This window comes from Sparus aurata, chromosome 9 (assembly GCF_900880675.1).
Source record: "Sparus aurata chromosome 9, fSpaAur1.1, whole genome shotgun sequence".
NCBI classification, from domain to species: domain Eukaryota; kingdom Metazoa; phylum Chordata; class Actinopteri; order Spariformes; family Sparidae; genus Sparus; species Sparus aurata.
The window spans coordinates 12786477-12805181 of NC_044195.1; the positions used below are offsets into that span (position 1 = coordinate 12786477).

Sequence of the window (18705 nt, forward strand, 5' to 3'; positions counted from 1 at the left end):
TTCAGATTTGCAGAGGTTTTCACCGACTTGTGTCGTCCAGCACACACAGGACAATATTGTCCCTGTCATGTTTAGGCAGTCAGTTTGTCACGGATGAACGTATGGGAAAAGTTTAGGCCACACTGGCGAGGAACTTATTTGTTGAGCAAGGGAAAATACAACGATACGAGGGCAGACTGTCAAAGGACTGAACGCCATTCATCTGCTAACCTGTTCAAGGTGTGCCTGGTTGATGTCCTCCTCCTTTGGTGGGGAACATATGTCCACAGCAGCTGTGCCACCGTGAATAGGCAGTGATTGTGTGCTAGCTAACTGCATTCCTGGGAGCTAGGCCAAGTCTGAGTGGAGTGAGCTGTCCCATTTTTGATACGAGCGTCTCCTACATTCCACCTGATTTACATGTCTCTGTTTCCACGGAACTGGTGGCCGTTCGCTCCGGCCAAAATAGCATCAAGCTTGGAAGATCTTGTTTTTTTGTTGTTTTTTTTTCAGAGGAAAGATGCTGAAGAGGTGATCCTGAGACATATTTCAGATGAAGTGCCCGAAGGAGTCTGACTTAGAACAGGTGTGTTACTGAATCTTTCCAGTGACACAGTTTTCAAGAGCTACGGTACAGGTTCTAGTGGTGTGACTCTCGTTCAGATGATGTATGATGGAAGTTTGATACTCGCTAGGTTGTCCAGTCAGGTAAAGCTATTCCTGTGCATATAAGTGCTGCATCCGTATTTTTTATCAACATCAATATTTATGTTCATTTTTTTCAGAATGTTGCGTGCAAGTGAAAGCTTTGTGCAGGCTATCATGATTAGATATTCAACTCAATCGTGGGAACACAAGTAAGCTAAATACAAATCTGCAAAACCACAGATGGGTTAATCCTTAATGATTTCTTTTTTGTTGCTTCATTACGTCGGGTAGGTTCAGTTTTCTTTCTCTCTCTCGTCACAGCACTGTGCTAATGGCCTGCTTAGGTTAACGCGCAATAATCGGTTAGGGTTAAGTATACATCACAGTTAGGCTAAAAATAGCCAACCAGATTTGGTCGCTGCAAAAACGAATGGAAATCTCCTCACAGAGTCGAACTGCTGTCACCTGCTCTGCAGCCTAAAGTGAGCATGAGACACAAATATCAGCCTTGGATGTTTGGACATTCCTACTTCGGTTTGTGGAAACCTTAACTGCTAACGTTACACCTGGGCAGCTGGGCTGAGGTACCTAAGGAAACAACACTTACATGGCTGAAAGGATGAGTTCACCCCAAAAATAGAATTCACTCACTCTTACAGATGGAAAGTCGGGTGAAGTTTTGCAGTCGCAAACAAATTGTGACGCTTCACAGAAAAAACTGCAATGCAACATTTTCCTGAACACTTGAAGATTTTTTAAGGTAAAAAACAAACAAACGGCAGAAACAAAATATGAAATGACTCCATACAGCTCATCAGGGGTTATCCAAGTCCAGAGATCCCAAATTCTTTTGAAAAGGCGTTATTCACTATGTCTACGAACAGTCAGATTTGTGCATCCACTTTAGACAGGGTGGCCTGCTCACACTAAGCTTAGCGACTGCAGTGCAGGTTTGGGCTTAAAACAAGATGTAAATATTGTCTTTTCAAATCAATGTGGAATTGAGGGGCTCCCAGAGACTTGGATGACACAAGAGCCAAAACACGTTTCCAGCTACTTCAATTATTGCTGCTGCACTGTTTTGCTGTGAAGCTCCAGAAATGTTTGGAGGACTACAAAACTTTACTAGACTTTTCATGAGTAAATAATGACTGCTTTTCCACATTTGGGGGCGGACTGTCCCTCTAAGAACCTCAAAAAGTGCATGAAAATAATGGGAGCAAGGCAGTGCTCAGCTCTTTATTCCTGGTCGCAATCGTTATTTTCAAATATGGCATCCGTCCCCTCTACAGTAAACTCAAACACCTGTAATTGTTATCAGACACCCGCACAGGAAGCCAGAGCCTGTAAAGGCAATCTAAGTGTAAACATTAAAAGGCAGTCGCGAAATGGAAATCTCATTTCTGTCCGGGGCCGATGTCTGATCACAAACAAACAATAGACATCTGCAATATTTCTCCGTCCTATCACAGGCCTCCATCCCATGAGGAGCAAGGTCAACAGAAGCGCTCTGAATGGGATGGTGATCCCAAAATAACAATCCCAAGCACCAACGACAACCCCCCCCCCCCCCCCCCCTCTTAAACAACACAATCACACAATCAAAGCCCCACTGCCTTTCCCTCATTGTTTAATTTCTGCTGGCTATCTTAGATATCTCTGCGGCAGTTCTTATCTTTGACCTTCAGCTTGTTGCTTTGTCGTCACCCCCCCATCGCCACCCCCCCCTTCCACCCACCTACCTGCTCCCACCCCCCACGCCAGTGTGCTGCGACCTTCAGAGGGGTGTCATTACTCCCTGACCCATTTGACGATCCCCTCATGTGGAATGTGCATATGCCGAATCGCTGCGGATCTGCACAGTATGGGGTGAGGTGAAGTACTTACAGAAATATGACTTGACACGCTTTATCAAATGGGGAAAGATGAAGACGAAACAGCTGCTGGTGCTGTCGTAAGCAATCTGGCCGTGATTGAATAAAAGTGTCAGGAAAAGGGCCGCTTGATGGTCTTTTGTTCTCCCCCATCCAGCTTGATGTTAGTTTGAGCTGTCAGGAGGGAATCACAGCTGGGTGATTTATCAATACTTGGAGTGACCTTGCAGCCACACTGCTGCGTGTGTGTATGCGTGTCTGAGAGTGTGTGCGAGTGTGTGTGGAAGGGTGTGTGCGTGTTTGTGCACACAGGCTCGTATCTGTGTGTGGCTCTCGTGGATTAAAAAGACACAAAGTGGAATATTTTCAAAATAGTTGGCACACACAGACAAAGACTTGGCTTGACTTGGAACGAAACTCTCTCCTCTCTTAGACACAGTAAGTGGATTGTTCTGCCAACACGATAAGGGTATTTTTCTCAACATCAGAGCACTCAAAGTACCACCAGCAAATGTTTGGGAGAAGTGCTTCTCTTTTAACTAACGCTGCTTTTGAACAGGTTTTTTTCCCCCCCTAAATCTCTTTACTATTTTTCTTTTTTTTTTTTTTTTTTCACCTAACCCGTCCACGCCATCTCCTCACCTCGGTACTTTCTTTGAGATGTACTTGGACAGGCTGTTTTTTCCGCAGCAGCCATTGACTGTCTCTGTTGTGATTAAGCAGATGTTTTATTGCAGACTGGAACAGTCATTACTGCCATAAACCCATCTGTGGAATTGCTTTTTATGCAAATTTACAAGGCATCTGCATAAATAAAGTTCTAATTAATACCTTTCTGCAAACCTCTGCGCTCTTTGATTCCTAAGTGTTCTTAATTGTGTACAAGCAGGTAGAAAGTACGAATCGATGCTCGCAACATGAGAGGGGGTTTTGTTCTCCGTGTACGCCATTTGCGTCCGCTTTTAGCAGAGCGAATAAACAACAAATAAATGTTGAATGGTAGACACACTTATAGATTTCTAAAAGCACGCTGCTCAGCTTTTATTTAAAGAAATACGCCGTAGTTATACAGTATGAGGTTTTGACAAGCCAACATGGTTAATTATTGACAAATCTTTGATTGGGAATGAGCTTACAGCAATTTCAATCAAGGATTACATTTATGTAAAGATGCAGTGAGTAGCATTTTTAGCCCCCGTTGTGGGTTACAAGGGAAATAAAACCAAATCTGCTGCTACCGGTTGATTGGGAACTACTGAAGAGTAAAGTTTCCCCGAGAACATTAAGGCTGCTTTATAGATCCCTTTGTTGTGAGGGTGCCAATGGAAGCTCATTAATTTCCCCAGGTTTTTAATAGGGAGTGTTGAACATGTGGCAAGAGTTGTCTTGGTCGGACCCCTATGAGTTTGCACCTCCGCTGTTGAAGGGATGCCATGCTTTTTAATTGTAAAGGTGCCCCTTTGCTAAGTAATCAAGTACATTTTGTTGATTTGAAAATGATTTAAAAAAAAGAGCTATTTACTCAAGCAGGGTGATAGGATGATATAGTTTAAATTCAGATTTTTGTCACCTTCAACATGCCATATTATGTCACTAAACTGACCGCAATTTCTTGTTTCGTACCTGGAAAATGTTGCTGTGAATATTTTTCTGCTTACTATCTCCTATGATCTCTGCAAAGGAATGTAACTGTAGTGAACCCAATGTAAGGTAGCTTTGGTGTGGATGTTCTTGCATACCAAAGTGTTGTAAGTATAAAAGCTAAAAGCTGAAAATGAATTGAACTTGAACTTCTTTTACCACTGCAATCACAAGAAAAAAAGACATTTCCGTGAATGAAGAAAGACTGTGTTTAATGATTAAAGGAGGCGTCTGAGCCATGAGTGAGGAGGAGGGGCGGCAGTCAGTGAGGTCAGGGCAAAAATGAAGAATGGCCTCAGAAAGAGTGTTGGGATGAAGCCAGGGGTTTCTGCATTTAGCTTTTATTTTGTAGGAATAAAAGAACACGATTGTTACCAATGCAGGTGGATAGAGCTGCTTGTATATCTTTCAGGAATGAATGAGCAGATCATCTTAAGTTAAATCACTAGGTGGCAGTGTCACTTTTTAAACACATTAGCACTGTGTTATTCTAAATGTATGTGGTCAACAGAGGTGGAGGAAGTCTGTCGAATAAGTAGCAACACGAGTGTGAAAATTCTCTGTAACAAGTAAAAGTCGTGAATTAAAATTGTTAACTTACGTAAAACTGAAAAGAATTAGAATCAAATCGTACTTAAAGCACCAGAAGTAAAAGTACTCACTCTGCAGAATTACATATTTCAGAATAAGGCAGATTATTTTCATTAATTAATTATTAAGTCATTATTTTAATGTTGAAGCTAGTAATGGTTGTTTAACTACTTTAGAGATGGGTATCTTGGGAATTTCGACCTCTTGAGGATTCAATGAAGGTTGATCTTAAAGGTGCACTGTGTAGTTTTTTTTAGGAAGAAATCTTGCATTGAAAAAAGAAAATTGCCTTGATTAATTTTCATGACTGGATAAACTGAAAAACAAACTGTCCTCAAAGAACAGCACAATTTTTCACTGTTCTACTTTGGTTATATTTGCAGGACCCTTCCAAGTAGCCCCCCGTCTCACGTCAAACTGTGTTCTGGGGATCTTATTACCCTCTGAGGACGGCTTCTTATTGCTTCACTTGTAGAAACACATCAAACAAATATTTATGAGTTTGTAGTTTTGCCTTATTGATATTGCAAGTGTTCACTGAGTTTAAATTGCTTTTGCAATTACGTAGTGGACCTTTAATGGGTTGAGATTGGAGAAAAAAAGTACAGCCTATTTCTCATTATATTCCGTGTCCCTATTCCAGCACTGGTTGTCTTCTATATGTGATTGATCATTGGATAATTATCCTCAGACTAAATATCACATTATGGCTAAGGTTATGGCTTCCGTGCTGAAGTTGGTACCGTTCACTTTTGTTACTAGATGACAGCTGTCTGGTAAAAAGAAAAAAAGTGCAAGCACCCCGATCGAGGACAGTCTGCTTTCATCAACATTGCAATGCAGGGCCAGGATATCTTATACAGCACTAAATACAAAACACGGGTTATGCTCCTCTGTCTCCCTCTCATCAGCTTGTGAGATCTAGCAACTTTTAGCATAATGAATTTAGCAGGGATGCCTTCTCTACACAGTCCATCAGGCCTGCCATCTAGGAGATTAAATTATGTCTGTAAGCATTAAAGCTTTGATGCTGTATTTGGGCGGCATGCATGCATCCATTTGCAAAATTCTATATAACAAAATTAAAAACATGGACACCTATGGAAAATGGCTTGGCACTAGCACTTAAACCCAACCACTCCAAACAGTTTGCTGACTAATGCATTTCTAATCATTTCTGTGATCAATGTTAGCTACTGTGCAATAAGATTAATCAGCCATATGCAAAGCGAGGATCACCTTGAACAGGGAGAGAAGGAAGGGAAAAAGGGAGATAAAAGGACTGAAAGAAAGCGTCTTGGCTATTATGTATGATAAGCACACTATACAGAAATAAAGCACACCTGCATTATTCACGTTTTTCATGCCGGTGGTTTTGTGTGTGTGTGTGTGGGTGTGTGTCTGCGTGGCAATACACCGTTGTGCTCCCCTCAGCTGTGCTTTGGCATCTGTGCGTGGCCATCTCACTGCTGAATAGCTGCCTGATTATTCCAAATCTAAGGGAATATTCAAACAAGGCCGATAATGCATTCTTCCATATGATTCTCCGGAGCTGGGACAGCTGTTCAGCAGCTTTCAATGCCATGTTCAGAAAGGGACAGATTTCTCTGCTCAATTAATAGGCCCCATTAAAAAGCAGGGAGAAGTTTGACAAATGAAGGAGAGATTCAGTTTGTCTTAGAGAGGGGGGCCTCAAAAATAACTGCCTCATATCACTGATGAATGGCTACACTTGATTGGGAAATTAATGTTTAACGTAATAATCAATGGCCACGCCGGGTGTCAGTGGCTCGTGTATTGCAATGTGCCTCTGTGAGCGCACACAAAGGCTGCACTGTCCGAGGAGTGCCGTTTGCATTTCTGGACAAAAGCTGTCCATAACTTCGTCACCAATGCGGTTGTCCGAATCAAGCAGATTACAAGCAGGTCAATTTCGCAAAAACCTGTCCAACAAAATGATAAAACTTTAGCGACAAGAGTTTTTGTCAGCTGCATCAGACAGGAGGAATTACAGCAGATCAGTGTGTCTTTGTTCGGTCCACTTCAGCCGCACGGTGATTTGAGAACGCGGAGTGGAGCTGCTGTGCCGGTGCCTTGTAAAGTTTCAACTGGCAGATGAATTCTTTCAGTCTGGCGTCCCCCCACCCCCCCCTTTCTCTCCCTCTCTCTCCCTCTGTGTCTCTTCAGAACAACGAGGAGGTTGTCTGTCCAAGGGCACACCTGTAAGGTGCAGACCCCTCGACGGGCTTACCTCAGTGGCCTCTCCTGCTGTACTCAAAAGGCAATTATTCCTCCCAGAAGATAGAGCACTGTCAACTTCAAACAGAGGACATTCTTTAGGCAGATTAGACTAAAATTATGTTTTATTATTTGGGCCCTGAAGAATGAATTGGACTCTATTTGGTCGTCTTTGTGCTGAAATCCAAGACAGTTTAAATGGCAGAGGTATGTTTGGAGTCAGGGTAATACTCTGGTGTCTTTATGAAAGGGCAACAGAGAGGATCAGATTAGAAGCCGAACAGCGAGAGTCTTTCAGTGCGGCTGTGCTATCATCTCTGTCTTCTTGTCCGTGCCTGTAGAGAGGTTAAATTAAATGGCTGTAATAAATGTTTTGGTCTTGCTGATGTGGTATGGCTGGCTATCAAACGAAAACACTGTGGAGAAACGGCATGGTGGAAGATCAGAGAGAGGAACAAATGGAGGGTGGGAGAACTATGTCAGCACATTACCAACATTAGAAACGGACTTGTTTTCACTTAAACCTCAATTATAATGGTGGCTCCAGAAACAATTATATTGATGAATGCTTTCTAAGTTACTGTAATTAAATTATTCCATTTAATTAACGAATTATATTGAATTTCTCCCCAGAGGACGGCATTAGCCTCATCTGCTGTTTTACAAACAGGAGTACTCTAATGTTGTGTGCTATGGAAATGATTACTAATGCCTAATGAAACTGTGTCAGATCAGATAAATGCTGCGCGGAGTCAACAAGCCAAGCTTGTAACACAGCCAAACTTGAGACGAAATAATAAAGCCAAAGAAGAATTTATTGATTTTGTTTTTTGTTTTTTTTTCCAAGGGCAGGCTTTGTGAAACAGACATCAAATAAATTATAATTCTGAGTGCTTATACTCGAGGTTTTAAAGAGAATATGGAAAGTCAAACGAAATACATATCAAGCAGGCGTTTTGAGGTAATCGTCCTTGTGTCAACACACATGCCAAGCTTTTAATTAATAGTGGGAACAATCAGTGTTTTTTAAAATTAACCTGCATGTGTCATAAAAAAAACACTTTCAGACAAAAAACAAATCTTAATAGCACTAAGTGAAAGTGTCAACCGATTGCGTAAAAAAGCATCGCATAGCTGTCTCCACTCACTCCCTGTAGAAGGTAATTATACACAATATAAAACAGGAATGCATTAACAGTGTTACTTTGATGGTTCAGCAGTACGACGCTTCAGTACAGAAACGCTCAAGTGAAGTTCCACTGCAGCTGACCATTGCCCTCTGGTGGGAGTGCCAAGCACCTGCTCCAAGACAGTCTAAATATAGAGCATAAGATTTGTATGACTTGTGTTACACTGATTATCATTACATTTAAGATAATCAACAGAGAATTGATAGATAAACAAAGATAAGAGCTCTGCACACAAATATACACACTATCAGGCATGTCAGTTTCTCAAGCAGTGCACATTAAATAAACCAAACCTCCTGCTAAAAGTTATTTTACCCTTTCAAAATAAAAAAAAGATTTAAAAAAAAAACACATACTCTGGTTACAGTAGCAATGTGCTACATGTGTTTATTGTCCTTTCCCCTCTTGGCTTGGCCATATTAGTCCATGTGAGACGGGAGAGGAGTTGTGATGCTGTAAGCACATACCGTGCATTCTCTCTCCTCCGCTGTGCAGTTGTTGGGCATATTGTGAGGTTTTAATACGGGGGGATATGGAGGAGGGCTCGGCTCACATTCGCTGTACAGGAAGAGCCGCGGCCAAGAATGACAGTTGCTCCCCTTGGAGCTGAGACATCCATGGATTTAGATTGCACTTTGAAAGGTCAGCACATGACAGGCAAATCAGTCAGCTCCTAATTGGTTGATCAGCAGTCATTTGAATATGTTTAGGATTTTTCTACTGGGTCATGAAAAATACCAATATGTGAGCATTTTCTCTGTGATTCTGATTATATTAATAGTTGGTGTGGCATCCTTAACAATATCTAAACATGATCAGAATAAATTAAGCAGTAACTGATCAATATTTGGTAATAGTTCATTATGATATTAACTTTTATTAATAACATTTTCTTTTTAAAATGACATTACAAAATTGCTTAACAGGAAGAGGATAACACAGAAAAACAGAAGGTTAAACATGAATTAAACTGGTTAAATAAAATGAGATCACAATTTAAACAAAACATAGCAAATCAGGAGAAGGACGAGATGTTTTGAAAATAGTTTTAAGGAGAGATCTATGTGCAGAAGACAATTGGGGCACAAAAAATTTATACATTGAAACAAAAAAATATTTTTAAGTTCCGAGTCTGATTTAACTTGTATTTAATAGGGGTGATGCAATCTGAGTTAGTTCCAATAAAGAGTGTTAAACTGATGTTAGATAGGTTGTGTTATTCTTTTAACTCTTGTCCCTGGTTGGGCTTTTCACCTGTAAAGCGTGATTAAAATACAAAGCTCTCAGTGGTCAGTATCATAAAACCACAAAACATAAGCGATATGGAAATACAATAAACAACACACACATATATCAGAATAAATCAACACCTGACATCTACAGCACAATCAGCAACATATGGGTAAAGCTCTGGTTTGTTTTTAGTCACCACTAAACCTTTGTTCTAAAAGATTTCACATCTGGAATTAGTTTGATTTCAGTTGTTAAGGTTTCCCAGAGTTGACAGCCCTTTGTGGAGAAAGCTGAAAGTCCAATAGTCAGAAATCAAATGTTGTTTCAGATGTGGCCCTAATCCTCCTCCGTATTTATATGGGAGGGAAGACTTTGCGTTTGAGGCTCACAGTCGAGGGGCCCGGACAGCAAAGTGGTGTCACTTACAAACCCCAAACAAAAAGTAGTGGATGAATATATTGTACGAATGATGAAAAAAATCATGTATTTTGCGTAACGCGTACTGCATCGACAGCCTTGTTCACTATGTTTAGGTTTGACACATGACCCTATCTAACCTCACAGACACTCACATTTAAAACGTGCTCAGTCAGGCCTACAGTGGGTGCAGTTACAACACCTTAATGAGAGGACCGAAACTGCCTGAAGACAAACATGGATGGGAGTGGCAGTAAATGTCACATTTAAAGAATCCCTTTACACACACGGATTTCTTTTTTTTTCATAGCGTAATGATGCTTAAACTCATCCACATCCCTGCCAATGTTGTGACATACCAGTGTTTCCAGTTCCAGCATGTTGCACTGGCAATATCACTGACACGGTGTATTACTACATACACCTGTGTGGGAAAAAAACAGAACCCTGTCAAGTGAGTTCTGTGTTTGTTAAAGCTGAGGCATAAAGCCGCTGTCACCGTGATCTCCAGAGGGCTGGAGGTTGGATTAACGACTCTTTGTCGCTGCTGAGCCAGAAATCTAGAGTGTATCCAAGGATGTAAAGAACAGAAATGGAAGATAAAAACATCACATGTCAGACTTCCTACAAGGTCACGGCAGAAAAGGTGTGCAGGGGAGTAAAAATAAGCAGCATTTGCAGCTTAGCTTCGGTTTATTAAAGGGCAAAGCAACGACAACTGCAGGCAGGTCGAGCGCAGATCATCACTGCAGAATCTGAGAGTGGCACACCATGCATTTGATTGAAATGCTGAGCTATTTTGATGGAAACATCCCCCTGCCAGTGTGTGTGTGTGTGTGTGTGCGGGCTTCACTGCCGGCTCAGGAATGTTGGCATCAAGTATGCAGTCCTGACAGACAGCTGCACTGCAGTGGCGTTTTTAACATGCCACACCAGGACCCAAGCGTGCTGGAGGCTCTGAAGAAGATCAGAAAAAAAGTGCATCGAAAAAAAAAAACTGACAGGAAAAATTGCACACGCTTGACTGACAGAGGGGGAAGGTGACACACTGGAACATCAGCAGTGTTGGGGTTTGTTCTTACAGGTCTTAGAGGTCAAAATCAACCTCTGTAATAAAATGTGACAAAAGTTAAAAAAAAAAAATAGAACTAAAAAAACATTTAGTTTGACTTTTCTAGTCATGGGAGGGTTGAATCAGTCACACACAGCCCATTTCAACTCGGTCCTGAGGGACACTGCACTGATCAAATCAATGACTCACTTCACTCTGAAGTGTGTGAGTAAACTGCTCAATTACTTGGCACGCTCGCCACCCATAATCGCCTCTTTGTCCCCACGTGTTTGGGGCGTTCGGTGTTATTTCTAACCACGCAGCCATTTCACCTCATCACACAACCCCCAGTATTCATTACATGAGGCGTATCCTGATCGCCTGCTTGTCCTGTTTATTTTGTACATGTTCAGCCCCGCCCTGCAGACGCGCTCAATCCACGCCGTTGCGTAATTTGACGAGCCAGCGCAAAAAAAAAAAAAAAAAGAAAAGAAAAGAAAAAAGAATTAGGGGAGAATGAACGTTTGACAGCTGGCTCGTTGCGCTCGTACAGATTGTTTTTTTTTCCCTCAAACAAATGATACACCTATGCTTAATTTATTGGTGAAAGATTTCGGATAGTTAAGACAGTAACCTCTAGCCTTTATGGCCGCTGCCGTGAGGAATAACGTTTGGGTCGCTCCGGGGCAGGACGCGCAGCTCCTCCGTAAAAGCGCCGCGCCGCTGACAGCCGACTGTCTGAGGGGCGAAGATCATGGACAAGTGCTCTGCAACACGAGGGATGCCATCCCGGGAACTTCCTCCTTTCAAGATTATAATTTGGTAAGTGATTGCTATTTTTTTTCTCTCCTTCTGCCTCCCAGCATCACAGTGTTTTTACCGATACCTGCCGGTTTGACGTCCGAAGCGTGGATGTTGCTGATCAGAGCGAAACAGCTTGTGTGTGTTTTTCGTTGTTTTTTTTTGTTTTTGTTTTTTTTTCATTGAAAGATGTGAGCCGATCACCGGGAGACGGGCCTGTGTGTTTTGCTTGCCATGAGGTTCGCAGCTATCGTTCCCAACACGTGACTGAGATCGCTCTGTGCGGCTGAATGTGATGCTGACATTGACCGGGTTTGAAATCGCAAGAAAGCAGGGGGCACGGCTGTGGGGATGTGAGAGGGTTGCACAAGCTCCCGCAAACTTGGGAGGAAGAGATGCACAGCAGCAGCAGCGGCAGCGGCAGCAGCAGCAGCGCTGCAGAGCCACTGGATGTTTCTAATTTCAGCCATGTATTTCCAAACAGCCTCGGCTGCTGGAGCGTTTTTTCCGAAGGGCGTCTGCTGAACTGTGAGGGTGGGGGTGGGTGGAGGTTCGCTTGGCGTCTTTAATGTGTCGGTGTGTACGCAAGTGCAGGCCCCAAATGCGTTCACAGCAGGGAGTTTGGTGCCAGTGTTAGGATGCTCCACCATCAGTGGAGAGCGGTGGGTAGTTCAGGTAGGCGTTCATATTCGGCCGCAGGTCTGGGATTATCATTTTATTACAGGAGACAAGAGCAGAAAACTACTGATGCGTTCAGGGACCATGTTAAATTCCCACTATCCGTTTTTACTCACTCTTCTGATATGAAAGAGAGTAATACACACAATAGATTCGAATAAAAGGAGTTAAACACAAGAGGATTAACAATTGTAACACACCAGAGTGTACATAAAACGAGTTCAGGGGTTTTTGTATTAAAACGTGTGTTTACTCTTAGTTGCTGTTACTTTCTTTTATTGCTCTGTGTGATTTAAAGGCAGATGACCAAATATAATGAATGTTAGAAGGGTAGGTGTAATAAGCACAGCCTACACCTTTTCACTCCTGTTTGGTGAGTGTCTTTTTGTTTGTTTTGTTTTCTGAAGTCAGAGAACATGAAGTTAATTTATTGTCTGTCTACCAGTGTATATGCGTTTTCTAAGTTGGAGAAATGACTTAGATGAACTAAACTAAACTGCTTTTGCATTTACACCAATACTTTAGGCTGCACATTCTGGGTTCCCCCCCGTCAGTATCAGGTTTAGGTGAAGGCACGTCAAGCTGTTTGGCAGAATGAGTGTAAGATCAGTGTGGAGGGCATCCACACTAGCCACGGTTGTAAATAGTCTTCTGTGAACTTACTGAGAAAGTTTTGTCATTAAGCTTTTTGGATGTTGGATATTGCTCATCCAACTGTTTGTACTCAGATGCCATTTAAATATTGCTCCAAAATGATGTGGAAGTGCAGTGATGATTTTGAATGGAAAACGATTACAAATCCAAATCTCTTGCCAAAGACATGCACGTAACTGTCTGACACAACCACACTGACAGTTGATCTCAATGTGATCAAAGTCGCAAGATGGCCTTGAGCAAGGTGATTGTCATTTCTTTAAAAAGGCAGAATTGTGGAAAACATCCTTGAAATTTTGTAGTTGCGAGAAAACACGTTTGTTTGACACAGACCCCAACAAATGTCACATCATCCTGACTTTGACAGACTTTTTAAAATTAGTTTATTTATTGAAAATGAAGATTTTGGTTGTCTACTGTTTAATTAATCGCAGACTATTTTGATAATCGATTAGTTGGTTTGAGTGATTTTCTAAACAAAAAGAAGTGCAAATTCACTCGTTCCAGCTTCTTTATGCAAATATTGTCCGATTTTTTCCCCCCTGAATATTTTTTGGGTGGTGGACAAAGCAAGACATATGAGGACGTCATCTTGGTCTTCGGGAGTCACTGGTCGACATTGTTCGCCATTTTAATGACCAAACAACTAACCGATTAATCGAGAAAGTAACCAACAGATTAATCAACGATTAAACGTAATTATAGTTGCAGTCCTGATCATATCTCTGTCATGATTTATGTCAACATAATCTCAATGTGAGTTTTTTTTTTACCATATCATGCAGCCCGACCAATAATCAGTGAGAGAGCCTGAATCGATCATCTGTTGAGTCATGGAACTTGACCACGGCTGACCTGTTTATTTGCTTCTCTTTTGTCTTTCAGGGTAAATCAGAGATGGACAGCTACCTGTCTCACCCACAGGATGTAGTCAATTCCAAAATGTTGTGCAGGGACGGCTCTTTGATGCTCGAGCAGCCTTTCGCCGAGGACTTGGCCCCTCCTTACAGCGTCAACATGAGCCTGCTGCTTCCTGACGTGACATACCTGCACCCCGGTCTCTGCAGGACTATGAGACAGATCAAAACGGAGCCCTCACACTCTCTGATGCACGCCACCTGTCAGAGCAGCGGGGGGCCACCGACGCTCCCAGAGTACCCAGGTGTTTTCGGTGTGGCCGACGCCGCTAGCGGGAACTTTTTCATCAAGCAGGAAGTGCCAGACTTCCAGGACGTTCCCCTGTTTCAGCTGCTGAACTCTGACATGGAGCAGCTTGTTCACGGGTCGCAGCTGAACTCCATCCCCATGGCCCCGTTAGGTCTTCCCATGGGGAACGTCCATGCAGGCCCGATGCAGAATCCTGTCAAACCCACAGGCAGTCAGAATGAATGTCTTCGACATCAGCAGAGGCCGACCTATTTGCCACCTTCTCCGCCGAACTCTGAGCCCTCCAGTCCGGACAGGGGGAAGGAGCTCCTCCACAATCTGTCCCCACCTCCCTCCTATGAAGCCAGCATCGCCTCCAAGTTAACTTTTCACACCCATAATCCTGTCAATCCAGGGCAAACTTCTGGTGTCCCTCCAATCCAAAACCCAGACCAGAATTGCAGTGTGGGATTAGTCCAGAGTCCAGGTCCTGGGCCAGTCCAGCGTCCAACACTGACACCAGTTCAGACGGCACCCGGTGCTGGCCCGATGTCCCCAGTGTTGGCCCAGTCGGCTCCATTTAAGAGCAACCGGAGGAGCAATCCTGATCTGGAGAGACGGCGGATTCACCACTGTGACGTTCCAGGTGAGTCCTGCTTCTATCTACAGCTCACATCCAAGTGAGAGGACGGTACTTTGACGCTAATGAGCCGTCTTTTTCTCTAGGTTGCAAGAAGGTGTACACCAAGTCTTCTCATTTAAAAGCTCATCAGCGGACACACACAGGTAAAATGTTTTTTGAGTTGCGTATGAGTCTTCTTTTTGGGGGAAAGTGGTGATCCCAGAAAAATGTACTTGGCGTGCAGACGCATTCTGTCTGCTGACAGACCTGGCTCACACCTCGCTGCTGTCAAATCACATAAACCCTGCAGCCCTCAAAGACAGGACACACTCTGATTTATGGCTCCCAGCTCTTTCATCATCTTAAAAACACATTTATCAGTAATTTGAGGAACGAATATCCCACACTGTTAATTGTCATTTATGGTTTGTCCGTCTGCAGCAGCTTCAGTCTGATTCTTGTTTTGTGTGTGTCTGCTGAAGGAGAGAAGCCGTACCAGTGCTCCTGGGAGGGATGTGAGTGGCGCTTCGCCCGTTCGGACGAGCTGACTCGCCATTTCAGGAAACACACCGGGGCGAAGCCTTTCCAGTGTGCCGTGTGCAACCGCTGCTTCTCCCGCTCTGATCACCTGGCCCTGCACATGAAGAGACACCAGAGCTAGAAAACCTGCTCCTGCAAATCAAGTTCATCTTTTTTTTTTTTTTTTTTTTTTCCCAGTAGAAGTGGACTTACATATCAGCAAACAAATCAATTAAAAACTGTGGATTTGTCCCACTCACATCCCAGCAGAGATATTATTAGCAGTGCTGGCCCACAAGTAATCTTCTTTTATTGTGAAAGGATCAAATAATACTGTTGCCTTATTTTATTTACACAAGTATCGCAATACAAGGGGAATATTTGCCAAGGTGTCAGTGAGAAATAATTTGCCAAATGAAACAACGACATAATATTGAGTCTTTTTAAGACTTTATTTCCATTGGATTTTGTTGTACTGCAAACTACATACACAACTATCACTGATTTTTGTCATTGTACAAGTCACTTCAACCACGTCATGTCATTTACAGACATTTATTAAATTAACGTAGATAACAGCTGCAGATAGATGAACTGGAAGGTCAAAGAGTACGTTGCTATAGCCCGAGGGTTAACGGACTGATGTGTAATAAAGAAAGTAAAAGCAGATAGTCACACGTGTAGGTACAAAAGGTGTGGATTTACTGAAAGACACAGCAAGAAGAAGAAATATTGGAATTAGCACTGTTTGCAAGCCAGGCGGAGAGCGCAGCATGACTTTAACACTGCCAGATTTATAGATTGGTTTGCCACTGAGGACAACTTTACTCGCAACAAAAATCTATATCTATTTATAACGTTGAAATAAGAGGGAGATAATGGCAATGAGATATTTATCACAGTCATTATGAATGTTCCATATCTATGACCCCGTATACTTACAGAGATCTGGTCGTGACAGAACTCTTTTATTTAATTATAGAAAAGGTTTAACTTATTTTTAATGGGCTTGTTTTGTCCCATGTTTTCTCCACGCAGCAATATCTCATTTTACACCGAGGAGCTCCGAGTACGTGACATTTCAGCAGCAGGTCAGGGTTATTTTCCTTCTCCCGGAAGTCGTTACGACGGGCGAATCCAGACTCGTTCATTCTGACTTTGTTTCGGCAGGAAATAATTTAAGTGTCCGACATTACATATCTTCTGACAGCATCAGGTTACATTTGACTGGTTCCAAATTGATGTCTGTGAGTTTGAGATATTTTTTTTTTTTTTTTTTTTTTTTTTCAGATTCAGACTGAGCACCTGCCAGTCTGAACATCTGTGCAAGCTTTTGGTTTTCTTTGACTACTGTCCATGTATTCAAACACACTTTGAAAGTGCCTTTAACTGCCTGTTTCTTTCTTTGGATGAATGAAAAACAAATCTGCCCCTTTTGGGACGATGTTCTTTTATCAGGTACTTTACTTTGCTAAAGTGATTCTGTATGTTGGCTGCCCCCTCCTCCGTCTCTATTTATGACCAAGTTTCTTCGTAATTTGAGTCCGGCAGGTTGAACAAAATTGATTTTTGAAGCCTCTATAATTTTTTTAATATGTATATATTTTGTATCTGCTGTTTAAAGGATACGATCCATTGATTGTTTCTGGGTGTACAAAGATTTTAAACGTTTCTTCTTTTTTTTTTTTTTTTTAAATTGCAGAGACTGTTTATTTTTAACCTTTTTTTGGCAGAGTCTAAGAAGGATCGAATGATAGAATATTGTTACGGTCTACACTGTCATCACTTTCTCCAGCCAAGACAGCAGCTCAGTGGCGTCCGTGCCGGTGAATTATTGCAATACTTTGAAATATATACACACACACACAAATATTTTGACGTGAAAGGCGTTTGCAGTAGGTTGTGTCGTAGCTTCATAACATGAAGATGCAGCCCAAATTGATCTAATGTGCTATGAAGCCATGTGACCCTCGCAGTGCAAATAAAAGTTCTGAGTTGAATATTTCTTTCGTCAGCTGTTGTGAGTCTGTGTGGTTGTGTGTCGCAGTGTGTTCTTGGGAACACCTATATTAGCAGGAACTACCAGAAGAAGCAGTATTTTGCCAGCCGTTTATGTAGCTGTCCATGTCTGTCTGTCTGTCTGTCTGTCTGTCAGTGGTCTACAGTTGTTGCTAAATAAAAAAAAAAAATACTACAAGATACTTTCAGCTATGAAAAAGTCTGAATTTATCACTGATGCCTCTATATGACCTGCATAAGCAAACAAGTCCATCAGTGGGAAGACCAGCTACTCCTGTCTAATTATTATATTTAAACCAAAAGGCCAAATGATTTGAATGCCAAACAAGCTGCCGTCCCCCAGAGCCGGATCATCCTCGCTGCTCAAATTCGTTTTTCGGTTAACGATTCGCCTTCCGCATTCTGTAATTATCAGGGGTCACACCCTTGATGCACTTGTTCTTATTAACAAGTCATGAAAACAGAACAGGGTCACGTCTTTTGTTCGACTGTTGGAAGGTGTCCCTGACATGAGTCACAGCAGACTTCAGGTGCCAAGAGAAGCTGTACAAACCAGAGGAGTTGTCTCGGCTTGTCCTGAGCACAGAGGCACTTCACTCTGGCGACTGGAATAATATCGCTCTTATTTGCTTTCAGCTTCTTTTGACTTTGCTTTGCTTGTACAGTATTGCCGACGCTGTATAGGCCCTTGTGACTAATAAATCACGCATGTGATATAGTACACAGTGAAATGCTCTGTGGGCTGGGAATTGAAACCTCGCTATTGTAATCATCTGAATCCTTTGCTGGCTGACAGAAACATTCATCCAGATCCAGCTATAATAGAGTGCCGTACACTATGTACTGGGCGTTTTTTAAGTGCAACCTGTTCTTAGAAACGGCATTCTCTACATGTCTTGATAAATAATAGCAGATCTTAAAATACCACTCTGTGTTGGTGCAACAAAACACCGTGGTATCACACAGAGGCACACGATGTTTCACTTAGATGTTTGAATATGCCAATGAGGATTTTCAGGCACCAAAGAATTTTTATATATGGCGCTTTTGTTTTCCGTTGATTCTGGTGGCCCCTGTGGACAAAAGATGATGATGGTGAAATAAAGCGAACTTCGTTTTAGTGCCGTACCGTACCACCAGGCTACAGGGCAGCTTCTTTCATCAGGCCGTGAGACTCCTCACTTCATCCTCATCAATACTGTTAAAAAAAAAAACCCATTATGACTGACCTGGATAAGTCAGAATACCCACCTGTTGACAGGCACTAAGACTGACTATTCAAATTATACAGAACTAGCCAATCTTCCTACTGACTACGTCTTATTTACTTATGCATGTCACACAGAGGCATCAGTATTAAAGAGGACCCATTGTGCCCAATTTTTCCTTGCCTTCAGTTTGTTA

The 18705-nt window shown here is 42.3% G+C and overlaps 1 protein-coding gene across 2 annotated transcripts; it reads left to right on the plus strand.

Moving 5' to 3' along the window:
- The first annotated feature begins 11475 nt into the window (after positions 1-11475).
- Positions 11476-17286, plus strand: klf5b (Kruppel like factor 5b). 2 transcript variants are annotated; one of them, XM_030427740.1, is made up of 4 exons: positions 11476-11684; positions 13881-14787; positions 14868-14927; positions 15246-17284. In XM_030427740.1, exons 1-4 carry the CDS (start codon positions 11508-11510, stop codon positions 15422-15424), a joined length of 1323 nt encoding a protein of 440 aa, XP_030283600.1. In that variant the 5' UTR covers positions 11476-11507; the 3' UTR covers positions 15425-17284. The 2 variants fall into 2 exon arrangements, with proteins under 2 accessions (XP_030283600.1, XP_030283601.1); XM_030427741.1 differs by lacking the exon at positions 11476-11684 and adding an exon at positions 12191-12338 and having other exon boundaries at positions 15246-17286.
- Positions 17287-18705: the final 1419 nt, after the last annotated feature.